Source organism: Branchiostoma lanceolatum, chromosome 1, assembly GCF_035083965.1.
Source record: "Branchiostoma lanceolatum isolate klBraLanc5 chromosome 1, klBraLanc5.hap2, whole genome shotgun sequence".
NCBI classification, from domain to species: domain Eukaryota; kingdom Metazoa; phylum Chordata; class Leptocardii; order Amphioxiformes; family Branchiostomatidae; genus Branchiostoma; species Branchiostoma lanceolatum.
The window spans coordinates 10,206,990-10,232,564 of record NC_089722.1 but is presented as its reverse complement, the minus strand read 5'-3'; the positions used below and the strand labels follow the sequence as shown (position 1 = coordinate 10,232,564).

General features: G+C 41.2%; 2 protein-coding genes across 7 annotated transcripts; both read right to left on the bottom strand.

The window, feature by feature from the left end:
- Positions 1–207: 207 nt before the first annotated feature.
- On the bottom strand, positions 208–14,744 carry LOC136433050 (kin of IRRE-like protein 1). 6 transcript variants are annotated; one of them, XM_066424832.1, is made up of 11 exons: positions 14,436–14,744; positions 9,892–10,206; positions 5,895–6,200; positions 4,981–5,128; positions 4,577–4,692; positions 4,026–4,280; positions 3,408–3,725; positions 2,790–2,918; positions 2,202–2,417; positions 1,767–1,893; positions 208–1,564 (listed from the first exon to the last, which is right to left on the bottom strand). In XM_066424832.1, the coding sequence occupies exons 1-11, from the start codon at positions 14,491–14,493 to the stop codon at positions 1,516–1,518; spliced, it is 2,037 nt and encodes a 678-aa protein (XP_066280929.1). In that variant the 5' UTR covers positions 14,494–14,744; the 3' UTR covers positions 208–1,515. The 6 variants fall into 6 exon arrangements, with proteins under 6 accessions (XP_066280929.1, XP_066280955.1, XP_066280946.1 ...); XM_066424858.1 differs by having other exon boundaries at positions 1,778–1,893; XM_066424849.1 differs by having other exon boundaries at positions 2,232–2,417.
- Positions 14,745–16,731: 1,987 nt separating this feature from the next.
- LOC136428715 (kin of IRRE-like protein 1) lies at positions 16,732–24,132 on the bottom strand. The gene is made up of 10 exons (XM_066418473.1): positions 24,127–24,132; positions 23,783–23,939; positions 23,351–23,498; positions 22,752–22,873; positions 22,220–22,474; positions 21,606–21,932; positions 21,119–21,244; positions 20,715–20,900; positions 20,024–20,121; positions 16,732–18,726 (listed from the first exon to the last, which is right to left on the bottom strand). The coding sequence occupies exons 1-10, from the start codon at positions 24,130–24,132 to the stop codon at positions 18,601–18,603; spliced, it is 1,551 nt and encodes a 516-aa protein (XP_066274570.1). The 3' UTR covers positions 16,732–18,600.
- Positions 24,133–25,575: the final 1,443 nt, after the last annotated feature.

Genomic DNA, 25,575 nt, shown 5'->3' with positions numbered 1-25,575 from the left:
ACCTGCTACTGGTCGTACTATTCTGATTCTCCAGGTGGCGCTGCAAACTTACTCACACTTGACACCAAAATCATTAGCAAGGACAAGGAGGTTAAAATGTTAAATGGCCTCCTTGGTCTGGGTAAGGCAAGAACCCGATGATCCTCTAGTCACTCGATTTTGTTTTAAGTTGACCAAAGCAATCAGAGCACAGTCGAGTCACCCGAATAAGACGTTTAAGCTGTATTTATTTAACGAACGTTAATGTTGCTATACATATATTCAATTACCTCAGCATCATATAAAGGCTTAACATACTCTTAGTATACAAATACATTAACGACTTACCATATACCAAACGAAACAAGGGTACCTGCTATATCCCAGGTATCTCTAAACACGAACATTGCAGCGTACCAATACTTCAATTGGACGAACATCAATTGACGGCCTCAAGACAACAAGGTAAGATTTATCTGGGGTAAATCAACAGATATCACATTGACTTTTTTCTTGTCGTGTATCTTTGGTCACATGAATATATAGGGCATCTGTTTACCATAACATTTCCCAGTAAGTCCTCACGGAATTAGAATTAGGTGGTTAGGTAGCCCTTTTACTCAGTTTATAGTCCCGATTAGTTGGACAGCCCTGACTTTATTCCTTTCGCAGCCTAACCAATGGGTAAATGAATTGATACATCTTCTCATTTTCTCTGACTTTTAAACCCTTTCTCGACGATTTAGGTCATTAACTTGGTTTCCATGATACAGTAGAGAAGCTTCGAAAGATGCAGGGCTTATAACAGTCGCTTGGTGGCAGGAGGGTGTACAGTGGTCTGTTCACACAATGATTCTCAATGTAATCATGACATATGATATGATAACGTTTTTATTTATGAGTGGATCATGAAGGGTGGTGGTGGCGGTGTGGTTGTGCAAATCTAATGATTAAACAAAGAGAAAAACGTAAAAGAGACCAAAGGCTGACACTAGAAAGTTCAAAATTTCTCCACCAGCCACCATCTTCTTTCATTATCTTACCCTTGGAGTATAACTTAAGCCCCCCCTCTCACTGGACCTGCGGCACGCTGGCGGCGTCGTGAGGCCGATCGAATAGACAAAGCTCTCAACGAATTTCATCGACAAAAAACGAATCTTTTTAAGCTTTGTGTGTTTTGCGGTCTTTTTGGTCATACTTGTACGTTTTGAACGATATTCTCTTTATAAATTCAAAGGTAACACAAATCCAGTTTTATACGCAGTGACGCCGCTAGCGTGAGCGACGCCGCCAGCGTACCGCGGGTCCAGTGAGAGGGGAGCTTAATCCGATAATTCTTGACAGTTTACGTTGGCATGACTGCAACAGTACATGAGAGAACAAGTTCAGCGTCATATTCACTTGGTAACACGACAGATACTAACACAGTAACTATCAATATGACCGAATCCTTATCACACCATCGCGTCCTTCAGCTTGTAGTAGAGCTCAGGTTCTTTATCCTAGAAGGACTCGTCGCTGATGTCTGTATCCTCATCATGGACTGTATGATGTCGTTCGTGCTTGGCTAAAGGGAAGGGGTAGCCTAGAAAAAAAATGCCATATGATCGAACCATACAATAAAAGAAAAATTAATTCATACTTCTCTGATCCACAGTTGTAAATAAACTGATGCTGAAATCAATATCTATTAGATACACGGGCACGTGAAATGATCTAATACAAAATCAAGAATAAAATTGTCAGCGTAAAAGAGCAAAGAATCCCACAACACCTATCCATCTTACAGGATCCTTACGGGAACTGTAGGACCGTCCTCTCTAAACGTAGTCAAATGCCGGATGTTGTCCTCGCCATCCGGAAGCTGACGTTCTACTGTGGAGTATGGCGGAAGTGACGTCGAGTGGACAAGGCCTGAGAGAACATGTGACAATGAATACATAATAAGGACATAGTCGTTGTGCCATGATAGTTATAATCTAATGATTTTATGTCTTAAACATTACTGTGTCTTAAACATAGTATGCATAAGAAATGATTTGCTAACTTACTGTTTCTTTTAGGAAAATACATCTTTAGAGTTAATTTGGCGATGACAGTATTGATATTACATACCACAATTTGAATTTCTAAAGGTAATTTGCATGCATGTTTTATTTTTTTTTCAACTTGAAATAGTGACCAATGTGACTAAAACAAAGTGATTGCTTTAGAAACGTCACCAGTGTCACTTGATTGTCTTATCCCAAAACCTGAGTAGGCCAGCCCTACGGACTTCCACTCCTTGTCATCCCTCCCTCTGGAGGGAGGGTGCGGCTTCAGTGCCCTGTCTAGCTCATGTAGTTCCAGGTCCTCCACACCGGAGTCGATGGTGCTGGTGGCGTGGATGTACTTAGGGACAGGAGGCATGGGTCGAGAGGCCGACACGCCGTGAACTGCTGAGAACACCAGCAAAATGCACCAGATAAATAGTCAGTTGTCAGCAGTGATAGAATGAAACAACGATTTACAAAACAAAACAAAACAAAACAGAGGCCATAGCAGGTCGACGTCTAGGACAAAAGATAAAAAAAAAACCGGAAGCTCTGCTGCAGTACCGAGGTCACACACCATGAGCCCGAAATCGACCTTAACCTTTGTCTACCCACATACCAAACATCATTGCAACCCATTCTAATGTTCTTTTAAGTTATACTGACCACAAATATCTGGAAACACAAACACAAACACATGCACTCAAGGTCCACGAAAGCTACCAAAGATCACATAAATAAATTGCTAAGATAACAAAAGTACAGGACGTAACATACCAGTAGGCTTTCTTTGTTTTCTGGTAACTCTTCTCTTCTTCAGGACACACCCGAACGCCATGGTTGCCATGAGAGCTAACGCACTGGCTGTGGTGGCGATGATGATGATGAACAAGGAGGTCCTGGACTCTGGTAAGAAAATTAATAAGTTGTTTCAATCATGACGTACAGTGACCAATGTGTTGATTTCACAATAATAATGATGATGTTATTGTGACAATAACTTTAGCACTGACATTGCATACCGGTGTAATTGCATAATGGGTAGAGTGTTCGCCTTGCACACGGTCGGTTGTGAGCTTGATCCATGCATGCCGGGTCATACCAAAGACTTTAAAAATGGTACATACTGCTCCGCTTAGCACTCAGCATTTGGGAAAGAGTATGGCAATTAAACACACACATTACTTCCAGCGGGATAGTCCCCTGATGTAGAGACTTGCACAAAATTGTATGGCCCAAGGGCTGTGAATCGGAGATGGGCGCCGCCATAAGCTCCACCAGGTGGCGTTTAATTGTGGTCTAGCCTCACTGCACTTATGTTCAGATATATGATGTTGTGATGATAAATCATGTTGATAGGTGGAGGAAGGTGGGAGTAGAACAAAACTAGCATACCTTCAACCTCTAGTTGAATGTTCCGTTTGACCGGCCCGAATATGTTAGAGGCTTGACAGATGTATGTTCCTGCACGACCTATGTCCACGTGTTTAACGGTCAGGGCGGAAGACATTTCCTGCTCGGTGATTTTGTCGTTGATGCTGATGCCATTGAGCCCGTCGTGCAAGGTGTTCTCTATGCCTTGTTTGCTACGCCATATCCAGGAGATTCTACCTGGTAACGGGTCAGCTACGATCCTGCAGCCTAACCTAGCAGTGCCCCCTGACTGCACGGTCAGTACTTCAGCCAGATCCTGGCCCAGTAGGTGGGGCAGTCCTGTGTATGATCGACAGAAAACACATAAGGCTGGGTTAACATTTCTGCAGCAACGTGTGCCTGATTTAAGTAAATTATATGTAAATAGTATAGTTTACTATCCGATTGTCATTTGTTAGTACAGCAAACAATTATTATTTCATGCCATGCAAGCATTTAGCTTCATTCTTTAATCGAAACTAAAGGTTTAGGCAATATGTCACAGTCACGTGTATATATCATGTGTAAAGGCAGTACTGTTATGTTAATGCTAATGAAAGCATTTACCGTATAATAGTCTTCAACACCGAATAGTCTTACCTATAACGTCTATTTTTGTCTCTTTTGAAACCTCTGGAAACCCCTCGTTGGTGGCCACACACTCATATGTCCCCTCCACTCCGTAGTCCACGCGGTTGAACCGGAGAGGATTATCCCAGTACAAATTTGTATTCTTCCGCCGCCACCGGATATGGGGTTTGGGGTTTCCTTCGGCCAAACAGTCCAATGAGAAGCCGTCATTGTCATACTGTACAGTAATCGTCTGCTTCATACTGGGGTCTATCCAGGGTGGGTCTGTAGAGAGATAATGCCATTATCTGATCAAAAACTAGTAATATGTGTATAACACGCGCGAAACTACTACCAGGCTCAAGATGTTGAGGCCAAAGTCAGGCTGAATGAAGGAGTAGCCTTCCTTTCCTTGCCTTCATTTTGTTCGATATTGATATATGATATGTGCAGTGTTTGTGTCCCCCGAGGCCTGACTGCCAAATATGTGTTTGTGTTGATCACGATGAGCATGATGCTGACAAGGTGGAACAGGATTATTAGCACATCACATGTGTTGATTTGTTTAGCAGCACACTTACAGCGAACTTTCAGTGTTACCGTCCCGACATCCACAGGTGGGATCCCATTGTCGGCAGTACACTGGTACACACCGGCGTCATACCGGGACACCTTATGTAAAATCAGGTGATTTCCTCTGAGGGAGAAGGAAATGCAGAAAAAAATATAAGCAACATACAAAACGTGAAATGACATTTTCTGCACAGGAATGCTGCCATGGAAACAATCAAACCACCGCACAGATATGTTTTATGTTCTGCGTCATTCAACGGAACCCTGCCAGTTTGCAATACAAAGTTCAGAAAGCATTCACTTAACCAGATGTTACTTTATGGTGTTGCTTGTATAGGGATTTTGGAGAGTATAGATTTCTTACTCAATTTTTGTATTCTTAAACACTGCAATCAATAACTCCTAGCGGTACCGTTCAGCCCCGGCTAATGAGTGATGGTGATCGAGCTTCCTCCATGTCACAGTTGATGTGGGGTTACCGTCCACCAAACAGGTCAGGTTGGCGAGGTCTCCCTCTTTGACAAAGATGGACGGCCGAGGGATGAAAACCTCGGGTGGGTCTTCAAGCAAAGAGTGATAAAGGAATAAGTCAGGTAAGGGACCCAAATGTAAGTTAGACATCAGACATGTTTGTTCAAAAGACAATCAAGAAAGTGCTTTGCGAGCGTGACTAAATTGCTATACTCGTTATCATTTTCCAATATGCACTGTTATCATTTTGCAGTAAATCAGCAATAAATCAGCTAGGGACCCCGGTTTAAGTTAAACAATAGACATGTCTGTTCCCAAGATAATTAGGAAAGTGGTTTGCGAGCTCGAATAAATTGTTACACTCGATATCATTCTCTTATAATAATTTTATTTGCAAGTTCTTGCCCGAAGGCTAATTGCAACATGAAACAATACATAGCAAGGGTATACTGTACAGATAGTGCGAGTTAACAATGTTGACTAGTTCTCTTATATGCACTGTAATGATTTTGCAATACATCAGGTAGGGACCCCAGTGTAAGTCAGACACCAGACATGTTTGTTCGCAAGGCAATTAAATCAGATTGGTGTCAGTTAGACATCATAGCTGTTTGTTCACAGGGCAATTAAGAAAGGTAAACTAAATTGTTTGGCTCGTTATCATTCTCTAATGTGCACGATTATGATTACCGAAATCCAATTGCTAATGTTAAATTTTCACAGATATGAAGTTCGGTATGGCCTATAAAATATCAACAGGTCATAGATACGCCTATATCTCATCAACGTAACAAGCCATAGAGTTTACTCCGGCGAACATAATGCTACTAGATTTGTTCAGTTAGCTAGACTCACATTGAATATCAAGGACCCTTGATGAGGCCACAGGTTTGACCAGGTCCGGGAAGCCTTGGTCCGCCTTGCAGGTGTAGTTCACTCCGTTCTCCCAGCGGCTGACTCTGCGGATGGACAGTTTGGCCACCATGTCCTCCATCTGCCACTGCTCTGACGGCCTGATGGACTGCACCAGGCGGGTGCCGTTGTACCACTCCAGCCGTGGCAGCGGATGGCCTCCGTACGACACACAGGACAGCAGGATCGAATGGCCGTGAATGACGGGGCCGTCTCCTCCATCTATGTCTGGTGGAGCAGGGACGGGCTCTGTGAAAATGAAGAGATAGAGATCGTTGGCTACCAATTAGGGTACCTTAGAGTCATGCAGTACGCCTTATTAAATTTTGGAAGGTACATGATGAACTAACCCTCGTCAGGGCGCGGTCACAGTCGTCTTAGGTCGTCATACGATTTTGATGCCGTAGCATTTTCAAGCAAACTGTTACAAAAGAAGCCGCCGAGAAAGATCTAAGACCTCAAGTTGGCTCTTCGGTAACAAGACAACTGAATTTTGTACGACACATGCCCGACTATCCCAAGAATACCCTTTGTTTGTGATTTGACGACAATCTTACGACGTTGGTGACCGGGGCTTAAACATGAATAAGGGAAGGTCCATCAAAACAAACATGACAGTCGAAATAGTAAGCTTGACCTTGAGTGAATGAATTGAAGCACAAAAATGACAGCCAAGAAAATTATCAGGTATGCTTGAGTGATGGACAAGATACAGAAATGACAGCCAGGAGAGTTGGGTGGCCTTGATTCAAGTGCTAGGTAGAAATATGGCAGCCCAAGAGAGTTAGTGGCCATGAACTATGGTGTAGGATCTGATACACACCGTGGATGGAAAATTAATGACACAGGAATGTATCTAAGATGGGCCGGGGAACAAACGATAACGATTCGTAGTTTATCTTGTTGGTACACGCCTCATATTTGCTGTATATTGGCATTTGAGTTGTTACAATATAAAGATGATAGGTACTGTGAAGAACTGATTTGTGTGTCTAGACGATGCAAATCTGAATGACCCTAGCTTTCCTTCATATCGTTTGTTATCTATCTCTCCACACATAAGGCTACCGTCTGAAAGTTTATCAATAGGGCGTTAAGTTTTATCAGCATAGTCCAGAACAGGATCAAGAACACGCCAATCAAATACATATCAAGCGGATGGGTTTCAAGGGGATAAGTACCGATATCTCACAAAAAGAAATCTTCAAATAAAGCCTGGAATCATTTCGAATTCTGCTGGCAGATACATGATAGATAGCACCAAACGCCCTTTGAAAGACAAGCACATAAAGCTAGCGTAGGAGGTTATTGCGACTGAAATGAATTTTGCTGGCGGCTGACAGAAGTAACACAGCCTGGGTCTTTAAGAAAACGTTATCTAGGCAGTATCTTTACTATGATATTTCCAACCTACATCGTTTCTTCAGGGCATAGGAAAAGTGCAAGGAAAATGTCTCCATAGAACCTTTTACTCGCCATTCAATATATTGCCTTGAGAACCGTAATGCTATATCAGATAATCTGTGATATTAAACCAATCACAGTATCACGTTCGCTTACTATTGAATGAGGCGTTAACTCGATGAGGTGCGTTCAGATGGTCTTCCATTTAGATTCCATGCATTTATTCCTTTATTATAATCGTCTTGCAATAAGACACGTTCAGAGAAACCCTTCCATTTAGATTCCAAACGGTGATTCCTTTATGGTAATCGCCTTGTACTTACGATGAACTCATCACAAAGAAACACAGCATGGCAGCATTAGCTGTTAAGAACATGCAGACTAAAAGGGAACACTGAATGTATGTACTCCCTTGAGAATATGTGATTGATGCTTTGGTCGACAAGTCCATCCACATCTACCTCATTTGATGGATGGATTCATTTAGAGGGCTTTGGGCCCACAAGAATCCGTCAAGTAACGCTGACTTTCAAATGTTAGAACTGTCACGTACAAGTCCACACCGGGGTAATCATAATGGGTATTGGCGGCTTTACAGCTACGGTTATACACCTCTTTCAGACTTCTTTGCCTTAAGAGGAGCATAAATTGCTCTTTATCTGATTCCAGATAAGCTTGGCTTCCGTGGTGCGGATATTGAGGAAATGATAAACAGGCCGGCCCATCTTACAAAGTTTGCGTCAAAAAGTTTGAGGTTGGAATTATTTGCTCCGGATGTTGTGTAGGCCATGACTTATGTTTCTTTAAGAAATATCTGAGAGCTTTTAGGCGTCAAACCTAAGAGCAGTCACTCAAGCACAGAAAAAGAGCATCTAATTGACGTTCTGAACTTGTTCTGTCATAAGTATGAAAACCTTATCTACATTGTACAAGATTTTGTCAGACATACCACAACATTTTGTCATTGCTGTGCTAGTACAGTAACGATGGGTACTTAGACTGGGAGGAACAAGCTGCAACTTCAATGTCAATGTTAACTTTGTATTAACTGTGCTGTGATAGGAATGCAATGCACCTGCTTGCCTTGCCGCTATCAGACTCTCTTTATATGTATGTGACGCATTTGTGTTACGGATAAGAATACAATGTGTTTGTAAGTCATTGAGGTATCTACATCATGCAACACTGCGTGCCATCCAGAGTATCCTGGACAATAAGGACAGCCCTTTGAACAATTCCACACCTTGCCCATCACACAGTGGTTCTAACCTCCGCTGCGACAGATGGGTCATGACGTCAAACAGTCGAACAAAGAGACACGAACTGTCCTTCATTCCTAGATCGAGTTCTGAAGCTATACAATAAGAGCTAATCTAATATTATGTACCTGTAACGTAACATGACCAGTTTACGTCCGATTTATTCAAAAGGTTATTTATTCTAAAACCGCGTGGACAGAGCCAAATGTTTAACCCATGGGTAGAAATATCAGCTCTTCTAACAAGAAAATGCATGGTCTGTAAGTTTTTCTCCGCCTGTTTAACGCCGTGCGAGCATGCATTCAGACTGGGGTATATGGTGTAGAATTTTGCTAGGCTTACCCTTTATCGTCCACCTCAGTATTTTCCCTTCTAGTGCTATGCTTGAAGAACATAGACCGGAAAAAAATGCACAGTAGCTGTCGAAAGTAGTCTACAGACAAATGACAGTAAAGTCACTATGTTTGTCCCTCCGCTTTCCCGACGCGATGGAACAAAACAATTTTTGTATTGTGAATTTCCCCGAAATCAGCAGCACGTGACGTTCACGTGATAAACGCATGGCCATGATGTTATGCCGTACAAAAATGTATCATCTGGGCGAGGGTCGCTAGGTTGTATCAAACCTTCCTAAAACTGGCAAGAGTTTCAAACCTCGAATCACCATGGATAGTCTGCATATAAAAGAAAGGTTTAACGTCAGCTACGTGTAAAAGATACTAGCTATCGTGTAAGTTAGAAAAACATGATGGAATACGCGGTGTCGAATTACATATGAAATGCGTAATGCATAACGCTTCCGTGCAACTTGTTCTTACTGGTTCAGAGTTTATTCTGTTATGTCGCTGGACGTAAACCCTTTTAAATGTTTTGCATAAAAGAGAGAGATGGCTGAGGATCATACTTATGACGTTCTTTGTTTCCAATGAGAACAGGCTTTGGCATAATACACCGCGACATGTGCACATGACCCAATCTGGACGTTAACTACTCCTGCACGTAAATAGGTCATGTTACGTTAGTGGGCTCCAATAACTTTACCTAGCTTGCTTTTAAATGACATAGCGATAATTCGGTTTTAAATGCTTTTAACATGTTTGTACTTTTGTAATATTTGTAATTGCTTGTGATATTGATATTATGTAGTAAATAATCTTAATGTAACCATCAACAGATTTCATGTTATTTTGCAAATGTAACAAGCAACTTGATTGTAAAAAATCTGAATCTGAATCTTTAGATTTTTACAGTAAACTGAAATGCTCGATAAAACCTACCGACAACAGTGAGCTCGGCCAGCCCCTCTGCCTCATCCACCCCGAAGGTGCTGCACTTGTAGTTGCCTTCGTCCCTCAGCCGGGCCTCCCGAATCGCTAGATTGAACTCGCCCTTGGAGTGGTCGCCGGTGATGGCGTACCGCTGGAAACGTGGGTTTACCGCTTTTCCTGTCGCGATGAGCTTGAAGTTGGGCGGGCCCAACCACACCACCGTGTCCGCCGGCGTCAGCTCATCGTAGGCGCACTTCATGGTGATGGTGCCTCCCAACAGCACAGCCGTGGACTTGGGAATCACTCGGTACTTGGCAGCGTACGCTACATAAGAAACGATCTTCACTTCAGTGTCATATCAACTCAACGCATGATTTCTCTCAAACTTAAACTGGATGCAAGTATTACATGCTAAATCTAGTGAATAGAGCGATTAAAATATACTTGATTCAAAAATAAAACTTACTGCATTTACTTAGAATTAATAGCTTCTTCCAAGCAGCAGTCGGGGGTAGTCATGATTCTTGTAAAGTCAAACTTTTCGAGAACGTTACAATTTGTATACTACGTACTTCGCAACATCTTGATCAATTTGCAAAAAATCGATAATTTTATATTCTTTGAGTGGCGATTTGTGTACGGTATACGTTTACAACTGTTGATTAATGCCACAAATAAAAAGTAAATCTGTACTAAAGCTAGACAGGTATACCAATACGCTAATGCAGTCCTGAAAACTGGATGTCGACTGGCTCAACATAAATTTGCACTTATCCAAATATTTGAAACACATTCTGGACCGTCTCATAACTTGTGTTCCTACCCTATTTCGTCGCGTTCGATCGCAATCGTGTAACTCTATATGGAAAATGAACCCCATTGATTCCGCCCGACACTCCGGCGTCCATACCATTTGGCCACCATTGAGACGTCGATATCTTAGTAAGACTAAGTAAGACGTACACTTTCATGCAGGGTGGCCACTGTCACTTCTGATTTGAATCAATGTAAAACCTCCGCCCGTTTATTTTTTGCTAGGCGCCAACTGTAAGATGGAGATTTGTAGCCTCTCCTACGCCCGTAAGTCAGCTGTGGTACTTATATACCTGTCGGCCTGCGGCGGCGTACCGTTTTATTTACCGGGAGCGATCGATGGTTGCCCGTAACAGGGCACCTGTTCAGAGCTTGCTACAATCGGTGAATTATAGATGTACGTTCAACTTAAGCACCTTAGCGTGATCACTTCCCAGTGCGATAAATTCCAATGCTGTTGAAAGATGGTTTGAAACAAACATGAAAGAAAGTTCTTGGTTATAAACGGCTATACAATCTTTGGAAGAACGAGACTTGACTTTTAAAGTCAGTAGCTTATCCGTTGCCAGCTGGCAGACCGTAAAACGTCACATTAAGTTTTAATGCGTAGCGCATTTAATCTCTGCCTGACTTTGATTTTTAAAGTTCGTTTGATGAATAGCATCATCACAGCTGGTGTCTGCCTTTATACGTTATTGGAGTACTTGTGCTTTGTCATTGATACATTTAAGAGTCTGACATTGTTTAACGGCCACTGCCTTAGAGCTTACGATGACAAGAATACACTCTTTTAAATGCTTACACGTTTACCGACCTGTGCGGTTATAACTAGCATTGGCTGTATTTTCCCTTTTGGAATAGATGCAAATTCGTCACTGTTTCACTGTTTGTTTTCTTGCGCATTTTACTGCTCAGAGCTACCGAGGTAGCAAGAATGAAACCAAAGGCACATAGGTATAGATCATTCTGCAGTGGAAGGCCTCGAGGTACAAGAGCATGATTTATCTTTACTTTCTAGCAGGTTTCTGCCGTCTTTGGAAGATCTTTGTGAAATGGCTTGTTTTGCTTGAAGGTATTCAACTGTTTATCAGTACCAACAATAACTTATAAAAAACAAGCATATCCAAGAGGGTCGCAAATGCATAAAACGAACCCTGTGTGGCAGAATTTCTTCAAATCTTGAATTTTCAACTTGACACTGAGAGTTGAGGAAAATAAATTGTGGTTGGAATTTTGTTTCACTTATCGGAACTTCTGTTTGACGGAATATTTTGCCTGCCATACCATACCATGAGACACCAGATAAAGCAGACTGTGGCGTGAATTCGTGGACAGTACACATGCATGTAATAATTGGAGTGGAAAGCCACTCTGCGGTGCCCGGGATGTCCTCAGTGCATTGCTGGGGTTAACATGTCGACAGCATGTCACAGTTTATTGACCAGGTTAATCCATCTTGATTAAAACACTCAGTAGAATACGTTGTATATCCACTCGCGTTGAAAACTAGAAATCGAAATGATACTGTTGGTACGCAAGGTACATGTGGAAATCCTAGGCTTGTATCCGGCCTCGCTCAACTATGGTGCGCTTCCAACGGTTGTTCCGGTTTCACGTACAACAAGACTGAATACCAGACTACGAAAATCCTTGGCATTTTCAAGCACAAGCTCAGAATGTGTGAAGGGTTTGCTTGTCTTTTGACTTTTAGCGATGAACCCTTTATTTAGATTGATTTGGTAATGGAGCTTCATTCGCCGATGAGCTGCACATCTATCAGATCATTCAGATCTTTTGATACTCCTTCTATTTGATGCTGCTTCAAAGAGGAACACAAGTTTCTAGACATTATCTCACATTATGGTCGATACTCTCCACCGGTTACAATTCAACCTGTGTTGGCGATGACTGTTAGAATTGTCGATATCCCGTCATTTTTCATATTTCAACCAATAGTGTGTACCAGATAGATTGGCCATTATCTCCTCATTTTGCCGTTAAAATTACCATGTTACCGAGGAGAAGTCGATTGTGGACCTTTATCTACCAAAACTGCGATAATTGCTGCTTAGTTATCAACCCACACAACGCGCCGAGAGGATTATAATGGGATTACGACCGCTTCCACGTCAGCTGAAGTTGTAGCGAGTTTGTTGGAAGCGGGATTACATGTATATCGTGAGCGCCTCCTCCCAATAAAAAAACTTTAAGCTTTCCGGCACAGCGGGATTCCTCTCTGGATTACCAACTTGCGTGTAAATTGAAAGTTACTGACCCTTGAATCTTCAATATGCCAAAATTTGGTGCACCTTTGTTTTGCATACATAGCTGTAGATGTAATGCCATTAACATCCAAACGTGACCAAATATGCTTGTATGTGATTTTTTTCTGAATACAATTTCACCCATTGCATGTACATGTAAACAAAATTTGAGATCGGGATGTTTTAAACTCAACGATTCTGATGCGCTGAAGGACGTCATGATTCAATTCGAGGATATAAAAACAGATGGGTATGAACGTAAATACTGTATCAAACTGGGATTGCTTTCTGGCATTGTAATTTGTCATATGCAGGCACTATCCTTCCAGTAATCCTCTGGCAAAGTAACGGATATCTTATTCGTAGTCAATAAGAATGATCATCAAATATATCTCTCAATTGTTCTCATTCACTAAGCCTGCTTCCCTTAGTTTACAGCTCTGATTAAAGTAGAACCATAAGATGATGAAGTACGTGGATTTGAGAGTACCTGGTGGTTAGAAACCCTGCGTGTTTAGCGGGGATGTTCATATTGTCGGCTTCACCGGTTGGGCTATCTCCGTCACACAGCAGTTGTTGTGTGCACGGCTAGAATGGATTGTTGCCCGATGGGAGGACATGTTGATCATGGTGCCTGTGACAGCCGAAGCCACTGGGGGCAAAGCCATAGGCATCGCTTACACAGAACAAGTTTTAAGCCGACCGATCCCTCAAATCAAACGCCACTTCTCCGACAAAAATCGATACGACGCCAACGTACGTCTTAGACCTTAAGTTGAGTGGATACAGCTCTTTCCGTAAATTGCTGCTAATAATTGTCAACCACTGATGATATTGCGTACACCGTAAAACACTAGCGCGCAAATTCAACCCCACATAGCTGTCTAGTTGCCTTTCCTATATTTTTCCATGATGCTCGAAGTACTAGTAGTGTATCATAGCTGACTGAAACGTGCCATTTGTGTATACTCCATAATTACTTTCTTTTGTTTGATATGCCATATTCTACTTCAAACTAGAAGTATACCGTGTACGTGCATTCTCAAATTTGACATGTATAATATGGACTATGATACAATTGTCATCTAAATTTTATCTTCTAATCCAAATACACGTTGCAGGTACACGTCCAAGCGCCTATTGTACAATATAGAATGTCTATACGTACACAACTGTCATCAGTGAGTAGCACTTTTATGAACCTGATGCCTTCCTGGAACCGTACACGTTAATTGGCAGAATGTCCAACAAACGGAACTGTACAACAGCACCGTCATTTATCATTACATGTGGACAGGGCGGGGAAAACTACAACCTAACCCACATGTTGTTCACCGAGCCAAACTGATCGACATAGGCAACTTACCCGCCTCTACAACGATCCTTGAACGCCATAAAACATCTTCGTTCCTTCCAAGACAACACCTGGCTAACAAGAAAAAGGAGGGATGCTTTAGGAAATAACATAAGTCATACCTGTCCATGTAGATATCATCAGCATGGCGATCAGGAGTCCCTTTGAGTCCGCAGCCATCGCTACTACAGCCGCCGAAAAACGGTCGATTGTTCGGTGGCACTCAGGCGATCAGTACAAATGGAACGCGTTCCTCTAACGGGATCGTGATTAGCACAGAAGACGTTCCGACTGATTGGCTATGCCAGTCACGTACGTTGTTTTTCAAACAAATTAAGTCCACACGTCAGAAACGCCGGGAGCAGAGAAAAGTGCCATAACTTGGGTTTCCTGTGCACGTCGGACCTCCCCAGGCTGGTTCATTTGACAGACTGAAGCTTCTACCGAGCCGTATGAAGATTTAGTGGAAATCCTTTAGGAGCGTCTATATCGTATTCCTTAAAGTGAGTCCCAAGGAAATGGCGATGCCTCAAAATTAATGAACAACATCCATACCTCCCGAAGCTTTCTCAGTACTGAAAAGCTTGGCCTTAGAAGTCAGACGGATCATACATCTACCGCCAACACTGCCTTTTGCATGCAAAGAACCTAATGGTTCAAAAGCGTACTTCAATGAAAGCTGTCAACGAGCCGATATGTTTCTCCACGCTTTTAGTCTGATAAAGGTAATCAAAGGAATACGAGGAGTCAAAGTAGAAAGGATATATGGCTATCCCTTTTCGTTGCTTTCTTTCTTTTCATTACCGGGATATGGTTGTTCAAAACCAGTACAGTATTATGTTCAGGTTTTTGAAGATATGAGCAACGGATAGGAATGATGATCCAATGCTACTTATCTAGCACTTTGTATGGTTCAGATTACCATTGGATACTAACTGCTGTTGCGTGTTGACAAGAGACACTAAGGTCAGATCTACTCTTAACAATAATCAAACACCCTGCCGTTTGTTTTACACATCCATGCATAGTAAACATAGATAAAACTAGAGTTCCATGACCTCATACTTCGCCAAATCTAAAGTACCTTTTCGACTGATGTATCATGGGTGTTTGTCATTTATCACACAAATACGGTCATCATTTGTATAAATCAGCTGATCACCCAAACAAATAGCAGAAACTTAAATATGACATTGTTATCTTTACAAAGAAGGCTTTTCTAACATTTTCTGATCAATAATGCAAATTAGGACCTCGTTTGCATAATTAACATTCAACAATGATTACATTAGCAAAGTTCCGAACGCCACAAATATGAAATTCCAGTTATTTACCAATGTGAAGTTATAGTATTTTCTCATTGACTATGCAAATAAGGTCTTCATTTGCAAAACTTCATCTGTCAATGTCCTTCTATATCTCAGCTACTCATGTTACATTTTTAATAGCTATGATGGAATGCCGTGCAGTGGGACTGTGGGTTTAGAAAATGTCCGAATTGATCATGCAAATTAGATTCTGATGTGCATAATTGTATTTCTTTTATACTGCAGTATTTCAGTTGGCAGATGTTAAATGCCACATGTTAGGGAGTCATATCATGCAATATAGCGGATTTTCACAAACTTTTCATATTGATTTTGCAAATTAGGGGGCCCCAAATTTAATCGGTTCGACAAACGGTCGGAAAACTATAAACCTCTTGGCAACAACTTGGAGACATACGCTGAGCCCTGGCCATGGCTGGCAGGTGGTTATACGCCATGCAGGAAACCACACAGACATGGAGAAATTACAAATGGATGTTTTCAACAAATAGTCAAAATGCCGGATGACAAGTGCCGGGGTCATTGTATATCAGACGGTGCCATGGCGTTATCCGTTTCGTACTTGTAAATTGTAAACATTAACATTTATCAACAATAGATTTGCAAGCACCCAAGAAGTAATGTGTTGTTGTTGTAAATTTGTGAGCTTGAGCTAAAAGTTGTTGCATGTATCATTTATTTTTTTAAATTTTTCTTCTGACTTTCATTCCAATTTGCTGTTCGATATCTTTTACTTTTAGGGCACCACGGCATTTCACTCCCTTCCCTTTGGTCAAGTCATCATTGTAATACCGAAATTCACGACGCAGCGTAGGAAGGGGAAACGGGGACAAGACTTTTTAAAATGTTATTGAATATGCAAATTTGGAAAACCAAAATCTAATCATTTCGAGATTTTATCGACCTACACAATATCATGACAATCCATTCTCGACTTATCGTGTTCATACACAGACACACGGACACACACACACACACACAGACAGGCAGGCATACGAACACACATACATACACACACAGACAGACATACAGACACATACTCGGCAAAACATAAAATTCTTGGCGACGGTAAAAACGACTCCGTCTGTGATATGGGGTGTGATAACCATTTATTTCCTCTGGTGTAACACAGTGAATCTGCATCTAAAGAAATCCAAGACTGACATTTTGAGCAATGAATCTGTATTACAATTGACTCATGTAAATGTTCACGTTTTACATAACTGTGCAAATCTGCTGACCTCAACTATTTTCACCATACGCTCAGTGTACGCGTCACACTATGATCGGCTGCTGTACACAGCTTAGGTGCAAAAATGGACACCATTACTTAAACTCCGTATGATTGAGCGTTGCTACTCTGAGTTGGTAATCTACACGTATCTGCCTATTGTGAGCAATAATCAGCGCACAGTCACAGCCATAAATCACCAGATACTGTTATTACAAGTTGTAATTTCACGTCCTTATTTACAGCTGTATGGTCCCCGTATATTACGACATTGATGTATGACCGCCTGTTGTTGAATGTTTTTATTCGGCATCAGGGGTCCCATGCTGTCCAGGAACAAAACTCTCCTCTTGATATAGTCAGTCCCAAGTTGTGTTCTTTTGTCTTTTAGCCAGTTTGGGAGCTCACGAAAGAAGCTTATTTTTTGTTAGAAAGACCATGAAGCAAAGCAGTGATGTGTGCTTAGCTTATTTGGCGAACTCCATCTCATTTTAGCATTGATTGTACAACTTGATAATGTAGCATAGCAGAAGATAAAACTGTCGTAAAAGCAAATCAGATTTGACAATCTTCAAACTTACCGAATCTTAAGATACAGGCAACGTGTCTGGAATATCATGTGGGTAATTGCACAAGACGCCTGGCAATTCTGTTCCTAGTCGAAGATCTATTTCAAAGAGGTACCATCCCCATGAGGCATTACAAACTGAAGTTTCCTTATTGCATAAGGCTTCTGGAAATTCCGTTAATGGAACGCAGCTATTCTTTAGGGCCGTTCAGATTGAAGACAGGGAGATCACCCTGAAGCAAATGGACGATAAAAACATTCGACAATGACAGAATGCTATTTGGTGGACTAGTTTACCTCCCAACTTCATCCAATGGACTTGGAAAAATGCAGTTTATCAAAAGGTATTGGCGTTTACAAGCATGGTGAGATTATGTAATTGCCCAAGGCATCACCATCTGCAGACTCCCATTGCCATTAATCAGGGAAGAAATCACGTGTTACAGTATCGGAGGAGTGGCACTTTGGGGGCGGATTACACCCTTTAGCCGTTAAAACGTACTTGTAGAACTCCAAATTCCCTTTATCTGACAAATTTGCCATTAGAAGGGAATTTTGCTATCATTGAAACAAATGATTGCTGTAACAGGATTGGTCAGATCACGCACTGGGCATGCAGGAAAAGCTTTCTGCAGCATTGAAAAATCTACATTATTTACAACCATTCAATTGCATCCAATTCTTGTTTCTATTCATCAAACATTCCAGAATAAATGTGTGGAGCTGGCAAGAAGAACATAAGTACTCCTTAATTAAAAAAAGAATAAATACAGTTATTAAGGCTAGGCAATTTTAGCAAATTTACCAATTTACCGCAAATATAAAATAAGGAAATTGATAATAACAGTAACGCAAATACCAAAATTGAAACTTGATTGAGATAAGTACACTAATGATATAATTGTGAAAAATAGTGATGCAGAACTAAAAACGAATTAGAGAAGGTCCATATAGGCATTTAAAACCTCTGTAATTAACTGCACGGGGTCCTAATTTAACATAGTTAATATTGCTGTTATCAGCTTCCTTTCTTTATATTGAGAAATCATAATTTCATCTCTCCTCATTTATAGTTATTACGTAATAACAGTATAATCCAAGTTTAGTGACAAGTGTTCTGAGCAAACATATCTGTCATCGGTACAAACAGATGCAGCTGTTCAAAGAACTTCGTTGTCAACATCGACAACATCTTCCAACTCAGAGCCTCGGTAGATGCTGCGTCTTGCTGATGATTTCTTTTGGCTTCTGTGGTCCCGTGGAGGTGGAATTTGAGCCACGGTCTGCTGTAAAACACGCACAGATTTGGTTGGATTAAAGGCAAATAACGTTTAAGGAAACACTGGCTATATCATTCAACATGTAACTATCAACTGGCGAATGCACACCTTTGAAGAATCATACATTTACCAATACTAGAAAACAAATTGAGCATTGACTGGTCGTGGCTAATGGACTGTGGCTGTGGATAAAACCAACGACATTCTTTGAACGTGTTGATGTCAGCTAAGCTGTAATTTTACATGTTCCACCAGTTTAAGACTCCAGTGAAATATATTCATCATAGATTTATATTGAATCAATTGCACTCCTATCATGAAAATTGTAATATTTTGTTTCTTGAGCTACATATTTTGTCCATTGAGAGAAAAGTAATTAAGTCTAGCATATTCTAAAGAAAAATGCCTTAAAATCCTTTAAAATGGTAAATCGTGAGAAACACATTGCTGCTTGGCCTCTAATGTCAATAGCGTGGGAAGGGAAAATTGCGTTCTTGAAGGCGTGTGAGCGTGTGTGCGACATCCGTGTGTTTTACTTGGGGTCCTGTCATGATACATGCATCCATCATAGAATGTCATAGGGTCCTGGGATCAGTATTTGCTTGTCATCGGACCACTCTGAATGTTACTGGTCCATAAATCTTCGTGTCGAGCCACGTCTTCTGTTCGTTATCTTTAAAACTAGGTGAACCCCTCTACAAGAAAACATTGTCCCGCAATCTTCATGAGCTATTAGATACACTGTATACTTCCCGTCGGATAGTCTTGGCATAGTAATGATACATTATCTAAGGCAGACGGCAGAGTGTCTTGTATATAATATTCAATCCTATTACCAACCCCATGGCTTACGCGGAATAATAATCAAGCGTAAGAGATAATTTTGAATGCCAAATCATACGTTCGGCCATATTGTCGTAATGAACATTAAAAGGATTGGATTATTTCCTAATTTGTCTTATGTGCATGTGAATATTGATTAACGTATATGTGCTTTGTGATACCGTACCTGTTATTTCTGTTAATAGGGTATGCTAGCTTCCTTGGCTTTTACTCCAGTTATATGTAGGGCAAATGAGAACTGCCACATGAGTGTATTAGTATATATTACCAGGAGGTTTAACGTTACATCCGATATGGGAAATATAGGAGCCCATCTTCAATAAAGCCCCACCACTTAGGAGGCCCCAATGCTGTCATAAAAACAAACACCAACAGTTATTATGTGTCGTAATTTTGCTAATGGAAGGAGGGAGGGAGGTGGGACCGCTCCAGGCAGGTCGGGCGCATAGAGGCCACGTACCTCCTCACTGTAATTAGCGGGATCACCGATGTCCTCCCCATCGGGACGGTGCCGTTCCACAGTGGAGTAGGGTGGGAGGGAGGTGCTGTGAACCAGACCTGGAGGACACACAACATACATGTTTTATCACGCAGGCATGAATAAGTAGATTGGAATGTTGCTACACGGCCAATATCTTCATTTTAACGGAGTGATGCCGACCTCAGATATACTAGCACAGTAAGTCGTCAGGAGAATTGTCGACAGGCTTTACATTGTTTAGTACCTGTATCATGAAATTGGACATGGCGGAATTAATATTTAGTTTATGAAGCAGTGTCTCACCGCATGTAATTGATACCTGCACCTATGTCAACCATGCAAACATTTTAGAAAATAGACCGATTCTAACTGCACATCACAATTAGTGGTTCGACCGATGAGAGAGTGGCTGCATATCCGTCATACATTTGCATTTTCATGTTTTTATTTTACATGTCAATGTTTTGGCGGGGATGGGCAGAGCTATGGATCGTTCTATTATTGGTATTAGATACATCTACGCATCATAGACAGTTCATTTATTGTTATTGCCAACAATGTATAGAATGAAATAAAGTTTAAGAGAGTTGGCATTAAAGAAGCCTCAAAGAAGCATCAAATTATAGTCTTTCTCTGGTACGATAAGATAGCAGCGAAATAGCATGGTTACCTGTGTAAGTTAGCCCAACAGCCTTCCATTCTTTGTCTACTCTTGGTGGAGGGCGCGGCTTCATGGTACCGTCCACCTCCTGCAGTTCCAGGTCCTCCACACCGGAGTCGTTCGTACCATGGCCACGTTTCCGCCCGTATTTCGGTATCGGTGGCATCGGCCGTGGGGCAGAAACACCCAGAGGCTCTGTCAGGAATATTGACAAATAGAAAACAAATGAACAAAGCACAAGAGATACATAAAAAGCTAAACAAAAGATAAATATCTATCTACGTATACCCTAATGAATATTATATGATGGTAAAAACTGCAAAAGTAGAATTTTGTTTGATGTTCAGTTGGGGTATTTTGAAACACACAGAATATCCTGTGTGACAGATCTAATAAACAAATGGAAAGTTCACCTGGCGGTCGTGTGATGCATATCAGTCCTTTTTTCTTGGCAACAGCGATTCCGATGATCACAATGGTAACGACAAGAACGATGCCGGCTGTGGTCGCAATGATGATAGCGGGAAGATGGTCTGATTCTAGAAAAGGGAATAGTATGAGATAGTATTATGCGTTTGTTTGGATTGGTTTTTCTTATATGTGTGTTTTACATTTACCCTTTAAAGGTATGCGCTTTTAGAAGGATAAGAGACATGCAATCTGAGCTGAATCTACTTATGACGTTTTCAAATCAATGGCCGGGGATTTAACACAGCAGAACAGACCTCGATCTTTGGATAAAACCTTAATGGACACGGACAGAATCTGAATAGCTTTTTTTACGAAAGGAACCGCTATTCATCTATAGAGCAAATCTAATATCAGATAACAACAACTGCATATATAGTCTTGTATGAGGAAATATAGATGATTGAAGTCATTGTAGGTAAAATGACTTGCCTGTAAGCTGCAGCTGAAAGTTCCGCTGTACAGAACCGAACATGTTACTCGCTCTACATATGTACGTCCCTTCATTGTTGTAGTTGACGTCTTTAATAGTGAGAGAACTAGATGACGACATAACATCTGTGTCCCTCTTCTTGCTGATAGCTATAAACTCGCCCGATGCTACAGTTAGTTCCTTCTCTATCCCATCACGGTCTCGCCACAGCCAGATGATCCTGTCCGGCATGGGGTCCGCCATGATGTCACAGGCAAATCTGGCGGTCCCTCCCGCAGCCACCGCCGTAGCAGACACAGACTCTTCCCCCAAAAGTTGAGGCCGCCCTGTAGGATGTTAAAGCAACCTTTCTTTTCAAATATTTCATACATAATTATGTAAATAGATAAAGAACGCGACGGAGTCACGTAAAGTATTCATAGTAAAGTGGATTGCTTTGATGAAATACTAATATGTACATATTATCAATAGGGTAGATATGCTGCACTTTGTTCAGTTATCGCATGGCGTCATGACTGAAGCGATAACAATGTCCCTCGATTGTAAGAACATTTATAGAATATCGGGAGCCCGATCACAAGACAGTAAAGTTGCAAAAAATACATTTGCATACCGACAATGTTGATGAATGTGTCCTTGGTCACCTCCTGAAAACCACTACTTGTTGCCACGCACTGGTACGTCCCCTCCACATCGTAACGTACCCGGTGGAACCGGAGAGGGTTTTCCCAATACAAACTTGTATCCTTCCGCCGCCAGCGGATTTTAGGTTTGGGGTTTCCGTCCGCCAAACATCGTAGTTTGAAGCCCTCCTGGTCGTGCATGAGTGTGATCTCATCATCCATCGTTGGGTCAATCCATGGTGCGTCTAAGAAAAGTACAGAATACTAATTTCAAGGCTAAGTATGTCAGAGGAGAAAATATAGCAAAAAACGGGTATTTTGTAATGTCTTCTCTATGTTCACCAATAGTAGTTAGTTGAGTCATTTTTAGTTGAAAAAGATTTCAGTTTGAGTTTGCTTTTAAGTGGGAAGAGCATACACCTTTCAGATGCACTTAGTTGAGAGGGATCACAACTTGATTTTAGGCATCAAGAAAACATCATATGGTGTCATATTAGCATTAGAGGCCCACTAGGCACTTACACTGAACATCTAAAGTGGCAGTACCCATCCCATGAGGCAGCACCCCGTTGTCAGCTGTGCACTCATACACGCCACTGTCATAGCGGGAGGCTTTAGGAAGGGACATCGTCTGGCCTCTGTTCCTGGGTGTCAAATAATAAGAGTAGTTCATAGTCGTCATATGGCAGATATAGGCTGTATATTTTTTCTTTCCAATGATAAAGAATCTGAATGTGCAAAAGGTAGTGCAAAATGATGGAAGCATCATGGTAAAATGTGATATTCATGCTCCTTTGCAAAATATCAAGCCAGCTGAAATTTAAGGGTTTAGAATTAAAATTTTGAGTAAATGTCAAGTACGATAACGTTTAACGGAGGTATGAAGCATTTTATTGTCATTTTCCGGCCTTTATGTAAGTCTTAACTAACTGCCATTTTAATGAATGAAGACCTTTATTGTACATGTTTGCCCTACTGGCTTTGGGCTAAGCACAGATAACATGTTAACAACTATATACATATTTATGAGTATATAAACATCTAGTTTACTCTAGTACTTTCAACTTCCTCTCGGCTCTTGGTAATAAGCCTTGCCAGGAAAGTTGTATGTTATCTCTTACCCATTCTTCCCCTTAATGACGAGACCATGTCCGAGTTTTCTCCAAGTCACTATTGCGGGAGGGTTACTGTCCACAGTACAGGACAGGTTAGCAGGATTCCCCTCCCTCACATGGACGGAGGTCTGGGGAACTATCACTGTAGGGGGATCTGCGAAGAACGTACATAATCAAATTGACATAGGGAATTGAAGAAAATGACGAATAAAATGAAATGCTATAGAGTAAGCATCATTTTACTCTTCAAACATATAACATTTATACTCAATAGCAGCCTTGTACGTGCAATAGCTAATCACAAGCTTTGCGATGGATAGATTTAAATGCGATTAAAGTGTCGAATTCGAAAACCATTGTCAAACTAAAGCATACAAAGGATTTTACTAAGTACTCAGACATGTTGATGAAGAAATAGTTTATTTACGTTATACTTACAGTGAACAGATAAAGTGGCAGACGACGACTTGGGTTGAGTTAGTTGAGGATACCCCTGGTTAGCTGTGCAGGTGAAGTTGACGCCATTATCCCATTTTGTCAAAGCTGGAAGAACCAAGTCCACCACCGTCCGACCTACTCCCTCATGGTGAATAACCTAGGATCATTGCGAAGTTCGAATTCAACATGTTGGCAAATGAGCAACTACGAAATTGGAGGCAACTATACTCATTATGCATTGAAAACTATATAATGCCTGATATGTGCCTTTCGCTAGGTCTAATTTCAACTTTAGATAAAAGGAAACAAACTATAACCAGAAAACTAGAATGTTCATTTATTACCTCCATGTGTTTGAATATCCTTGATTTGTTGTACCAGGTGAGGCTCGGTTGGGGATGGCCTGCGGTCGAGATGCAGGACAAAGTCACCTGCTGGCCGGCTTTGGTTGGAAGTTCTGCGCCCTTTATGACAGGCGGACGTGGGATTGGAACTGTTGAAATAATGTAGGTGATTATTATTTATTGCTTCAACGAAGTTTAGTGAAATTTCTTTATATAGAGCAGAAAGTGTGTTTGAATGAAGAGGTAGACTATAGTTTTCACTTACCAATAACAGTCAACGTGGCTTCCTTTGAGCCCAATCCAAACGCGCCGCATTTGTATTTTCCTCCATCTTCCATTTGAACATTACTTATCTGCAAGTTAAAGACACCATTTGATTCATCCCCTACAACGTGATGTCTCGGGTATGTTGGATTTATGATGCGACGAACGGCAACAGACTCTAAGTTCGGGGGACCGTTCCAAGTTACGATGTCCTTTGCTGTCAGGTCGTAGAAAGCGCACTGAAGGATGGCAGTCTGACCTTGTAGAACAGACGTAGACGATGGGGTGATTCGGTACTTTGCACATTCAACTGAAATACAGAAAAAAGTAATGTTAGTTTTGGGGATGCATGGTTTCGATGCCAGTGTTGTTGCGGAAGACTTGCAGTTCACGTTCCCATTGACAGGGGGAACTGGTGATTGCTGTTCTGGACGAAGCAAAACGACACGAGTGCTTTATGCATATCAGACCTAGACTTATCCAAAGGCCATTCTAGCTATAGTTGCATCTTTATTACCACTCTGATTTATCTCTCATGTGCTCAATTAATACAAAGGCCGTGAAAACTTGATATTTCTACTTGGCGTCAGTAATCGGATAAAGTGACTGATTTCAACTCATTAAGAGAGACTTCAGATGAATACGCATGGCCTTTGACCTGTTTTTCGTGGAAAGGTTTTAATGTTTGCTCTTATGATCGCCAGTGGTAGGATCAGTGTCTTCTATTTACAGCTGCGTAAAACATTAATACCTTTAGAATATCACATCAGGGAACACTCTTGCTCTGAATCACAAGTTCTTGGCGTTACTTGAGCATTTTCTAGAATAGCTTTAGAATAACGATTCTTAACCTGTTCAGACCCTAAATTCAGTTATAATAGTTTTTCAAATTATATCATAATGCACAGCTTTGATATATTTATATCGAGCACCATATTAGCCCTTCTGTACATAAGGTACAAAAATTCATTCTGAAATGTTACGTATATCTAAGTTTTTCTTCAAGGCGTCTTCTGATGTCTTTGAAAAAAGCAAAGAACCTATCAGAAGAGTTTAAGACCTTTTGAATATACTGAATTTATTTTCATTTTTTTCCGGCAGCATGTTATCATACACGTTTTTGTCCCAGCCTAGGAGCCAGATGTTCCAACGGACGTCTAATGTAGCTATGAGCTCGTTAAGAAA